The sequence below is a fragment of the Anopheles ziemanni genome (genome assembly GCF_943734765.1).
Source record: "Anopheles ziemanni chromosome X unlocalized genomic scaffold, idAnoZiCoDA_A2_x.2 X_unloc_91, whole genome shotgun sequence".
NCBI lineage: Eukaryota > Metazoa > Arthropoda > Insecta > Diptera > Culicidae > Anopheles > Anopheles ziemanni.
The window spans coordinates 86975-92172 of NW_026689863.1; the positions used below are offsets into that span (position 1 = coordinate 86975).

The window sequence follows — 5198 nt, forward strand, 5'->3', positions numbered from 1 at the left end:
TAGTCCGAGATGCCTTTAAGTAGGGATGCTGTATTAAGATGGGAGATGAAGAAGATCATGATTCATCTCCATGCAGCATCCCATTCATCTCGCAGCATCCTAACATATGAATTTCTTGGAATTTATGAAAAATCGACTAAGTCCGAGATGCCTTTAAGTAGGGATGCTGTATTAAGATGGGAGATGAAGAAGATCAAGATTCATCTCCATGCAGCATCCCATTCATCTCCCAGCATCCTAACATATGAATTTCTTGGAATTTATGATCCGGCTATCCGGCAACACAACGTTTGCTTCCGTTTTGGCAATAAGTAATAAGTTCAGCCTTCGTTATGTCCATTTTATCTTCTTACAGCTAACTGATGCGAGTTGGTGAGTGGCTATATGGTATTCCTCACCACCACAATGATCAGCAAAACAAGTTCAACGATTCATCTGCGAGAGATACTCTTCGGCCTGTTCGCGTAGGACATCAACTTGTTCCATAAGTTTCGCCTAAAAGTAACAACAAGTTGTAATGTAGTAATGGAGAAATGTGGAATCAGCCTCAACTGCATGCATGCATTACCTTCGCGCTCAGTATCAATTGGTTCGCCGTCCTGTAGTTCATGTATTCGATGGTTTCTACCAGCTCCTTCGATTTGGCACGGGCTAAGGAGCCGAGCGTCGTGTACCCCGCCCGGTACAACTGTTTGGCACGGCCCTGGAAAAAAAACAACGAGAATAATTTTGCCACACGCGAATGCCGCGAGATCGCAACTTACCAGCTTCATCGATGGCAGCTCCATCAGTGGCATCAGCTCAAGCTTACAGTAGTGCGTCAATCGTTTGGTCATGCCCGTCAGCAGGTGCTGGAACGCCCACAGTTCCGGGATTTCCTCGCACATCCGCAGCAAACTGTGCGCTGTCCCAGCGGCGGCGGTCATTAGCGTCTGAATCGCCCCCGCGCTCACGCGGTACTTGAGGGCAACTTCCTGGAGATCCGTTTGGCCCCAAAGGTCGTGTACGATTAGCACACGGAAGAAACGCTGCATTAGGAACATTGTCTCGTCGGGTACAGTGCGGCGCTTTAAAATTTTCTCTATAACCACTTGACTGATGTTGTACCTTGCGGCGATTTTCCGCAGTGCATCCGAGAGTTTACTGGTCTGAAAAAAGTATTGCAGTCAGTTAATAATCTTTTTGAATTGAACCTCTTTTTAATGCTTAATATCAAGGGCACATCCTTATCACCGTACTAATCCATTTTTACGATTGCCTCTATACTTGAAAACTCGTTTATTCTTTTGATGTCCAACCACTACACTTCAACGTTTACAATTTTTCTTGCAAAGCTACGTGATAGTCGGATATGATGAAATTATAGTAACTTTAATCCTTCCATCTTGCTGAACTGAAGCTTAAGATTTTTTTATAGTTATTTTTAAAAAAAATATGTTGAGGAAGACCTAGAAAAGACAAGAACAAACTAGAAGACAGTCTTCCATGATTCGCTCTTAGAAAAAGCATTTCTAAAATTTCATCAAAAATTACTTCATCCATCACTACTCGATTTTGAAAAAACGATACAAGAACAAAACAAATGGTATTTGAGTGCTTATCAAACAAATGCTTTAGCGTGGTTCGCACTATGGAGCTATGAAAAAGATAAGTTTCAGGTAACAAATACATACAAATAATACAAATAGGATACAAATATATTTCACGGTTGTTTGTGGTTCAACTTGCGGTGTTTAACACTTAACGTTTAAGAAACAATACTTGCTATCGTTAACAAAGGGGTACTTACCAGAATGATCAAATCCTCAATTTTGAAATATACTTCCAATCCGTCCTCAAGCAGAATGAGGAAAAGCAGATCGAACTCATCGAGCACACACAGTCGTTTGCCTAGTTCCTGCATCTCGTTGTAGAACCGGACCGCTCGCTCTATGTCGAACCCGGCTCGGATGGCCGCCTTGCCAAGGTTGATCACTTCCAGCGGGCTCGTTCGATCGATCGTTTTGAAAACCTTACCCGGACGGGAAGGTGTCTTGTGTACTCGAACGAACGCCTGTCCTACCGCTTCCTCCGATCGTCCATCTGCGGCACTGATTTGTACAACCATGTTCGTGGGATTGCGCATACAGCTATCGTGCGTTGCCTTTATCGCATTGCCCTGATACAGCTGCACGATCGTTTCATCGGTGATGGCCTCGAGATCGATTTCGCGTCGCTTCGCTTGCTGCGCTAGCAGCGTGCTTCCAACCATCGCTTGAAGCGCATTCCGTGTCTTACAAAGACCGAGCCCGATCGAGCCGAGTACGAGCGATTTCAAGCAGGCTCCTTCGTCTTCCAAGAGCGCCGACTCGGCGAAGTCCAGTGGTGAGCAGAACATCTCGCAAATTTGCGGAATATCGCGCATGGCGGAAATAAGTATGGAATCGCCGGTGTCGCGTTTACCCGCACGCCCTGCGTGGCCAACCATTTGTTTGTAGCGACTTAGCGTAAAAAAATCGCTCCCAATGTAAGGAGAGCAGATTATTACACGTTTCGCCGAAAGATTCACACTGGCGGCCAGAGTGGAAGTGCACACGATCACCGAAAGGATGCCGGCCCGGAATGCATCCTCGATCATACGACGCTCGTCCTGCGTTAACCTACCGTGATGGTACGCGACCCCGACACGAAACGAATGCGGAAGGATTGGTGCAACGGACCCGTCATCCTGGAGAGACTTTATAATCTGCGCTTTTTCCTCTGCCCGGTGCTGGGCAAATGAATCCGGCAAGTTGGCCGCTAGCATGGCGCACAAACTTTCACACCTGTTTCTGGTAGGACAAAACACCAAACACGAACCCTTGGGGATTACTTCCATGATCAGACCAATCACATGGTCCACGTCGATCCGCCGCAGTTCCTCACCGTAGTTAAACTCTAACTTTCGCTTTTCTCCTAACACATCAAATATGCGTTCGGCTTGGCTGCGAACCTCGAACAGATCTTCCCCCCACTTGATGTATTCCTTCAACTCCACCGGCCGATTTTCGCGACAGTAAACGTCGGCTAGCATGAAACGGGCCAATTCACCCAAGTTTCCGATAGAAGCACTCATTCCTACGATCTGAATTCCGGCTCGTAGCGACTGCACCTTGGTGATCAACATCTCCAGAGTGCCCCCGTGTCGCTGCTCTCCAATCATATGCAGTTCGTCGATCACGATCAGCCCGATCTCGTCCGCGCGACCCACCTCGATGAGAGAGTTCATGAGGATGAGCGATTTTTCGATCGTACAAACAAAGATCGTGTTTTTTCTGTGCCGTTTGTGCGGCGGACATTGTCCCCTACCACCGGTGTACTCCTCCAATAAAAACTGCAGCTCGATCGAGAACGGAGTGAGCGCGATCAGCTTCTCCTGAGCGGATGAAACGTACGGCACGACGAACATGACGTTCCGCAGGCGGCAAATAATCTCCCGTAGCATAAGAATCTCCGCCACCAGTGTCTTTCCACCGCTCGTTGGCAGTGCGTAGATCAAATTACGTCTCTCGTCGATCGCCGGCAAGTCCAGACACTCCTGCTGCCAATCGTACAGCTCGCCAATACCACGAAAGTCTCGCAGCATTCGCCGAACGTTGTTCGGTAGCCCAAAGAACGGACCCTTCTCGAGGAAAAGCGACGATACGTGGGGTACGGTGAACTTTGGCTTTGTAGTCTGATCTGAAATTCGCTCATCACGATTGATGGCCGCTATGGTCGAGTTGCTGGTCCTCATTCGCGAGCTTCCCTCGCCTATCGCATTCGCCATCGGCTCAATGTTGGTCATGTCGTGCAGCGTACGGTCACAGATTTCAAAAATCCGCAACCCTTCGCTCACCTTCTGCAGCTCGAAGGTACGTTCGGCTTCAGCGGCTACCTGCTGGAAATGTGACGGACGCTCCGGATGACCTATTTGTGATGCACCGATCGCGACGATTCGCTCCACCCCCTCATCAGCGAGGGACTCGTCTTGCCGCATGTACTGCGAACAGATGTCCTGGTTTGTGTACACCTCGAACCCGTTACTCTCTCGCAGCATATCACCGACGTGCGTTACTGGTTTGGTGGACCCGATCCGTTTCAGTTTAGCCTTGATTATTTCGTCCGTGTCAAGTTGATCATGGCTGGCGATCGGTACCTGTCCACATGGTAGCATTTCAGCATCGTCATTTTCCACCCCGGACCACAGAGGACGAACCGGAGGAGTTTCCTCGTTTGCAACGTTTGACCGATTTGATGTTAGATTTTCATTACAGCCACTGTCCCTCCCTCCGTCGCGCACCTCGCTACCGTCCATGTTCATTTTAAGCACATAAATCTTTCGACTACTTACAGCTGATTTTTGCAGTTTCGGAGGACTTGCCATAAGCCTTCTTTCAATGGCTGTTACAGGAAAACAGTTTTGAAATAAAGTAAAAAGTATCTTAAATCCTACGTTATTGTCACTCGTATAAAGCGTTCACCTACCTCCAACTGATTTGGAACGTTTTCGAAACGGCGTGATCGGTTGATCGGCTGCACCGCCCCATGAGGTACGCGGCTTCGAACGTTTGACTTTTTTCTCGATGCTGGCCAAATCGACCGCGTTCAGCAACGTGCTATCTAGCTCCAACAGTTTCGTACTTAAGTCATCTTTAGGTTTGCTGGTACAAGCTGTGACCGGTGCTCGGAAATCAACCGGGTTTGCTGCCGGCGCTGCTGGTGCTACGCCCCTGGCTGCCGAACGCAGATTCGGTGAAATCAAGCATTTCCTCGCCGTTGTGGGAAGCATCTGTCGACCGCGGGAACTTCGATTTCCCGACATGGCTGGCAAACTGTTTTTTATGTAAAGTAATGAGAAGCTTTAATCAAAACAAAGTTGCATTCATTTTTCACTGTATTTTAATGTCGTCATAACAATCTGCACCTGCTAAGGAAATTGACAAACTTACAATTCTCCAACGAGTGAAGAGAAGAGGTGTGTTCTGTTTTTATTTGACAATCATGAATCGGATGTGTCGCATTGACAATGCGTGTGATTTCTTTTTAAGGATAATAATAAATTCGGATTGAACGGAAATTATATGCAAGCACAGTTATTGCGGGTTGTTGCGTTAATCATTTTGGGAACGAACATGAAAGCTGAAAGAAAACATTTCTACCGATACACTTCATTGAAGGTCTTCCCGGTCAAGCCGCTT

General features: G+C 47.5%; 1 protein-coding gene across 1 annotated transcript; it reads right to left on the reverse strand.

The window, feature by feature from the left end:
* Positions 1-423: 423 nt before the first annotated feature.
* Positions 424-4822, reverse strand: LOC131292725 (helicase POLQ-like). Its single transcript, XM_058320850.1, has 5 exons — positions 4486-4822; positions 1790-4401; positions 765-1148; positions 569-703; positions 424-495 (listed from the first exon to the last, which is right to left on the reverse strand). Exons 1-5 carry the CDS (start codon positions 4820-4822, stop codon positions 424-426), a joined length of 3540 nt encoding a protein of 1179 aa, XP_058176833.1.
* Positions 4823-5198: the final 376 nt, after the last annotated feature.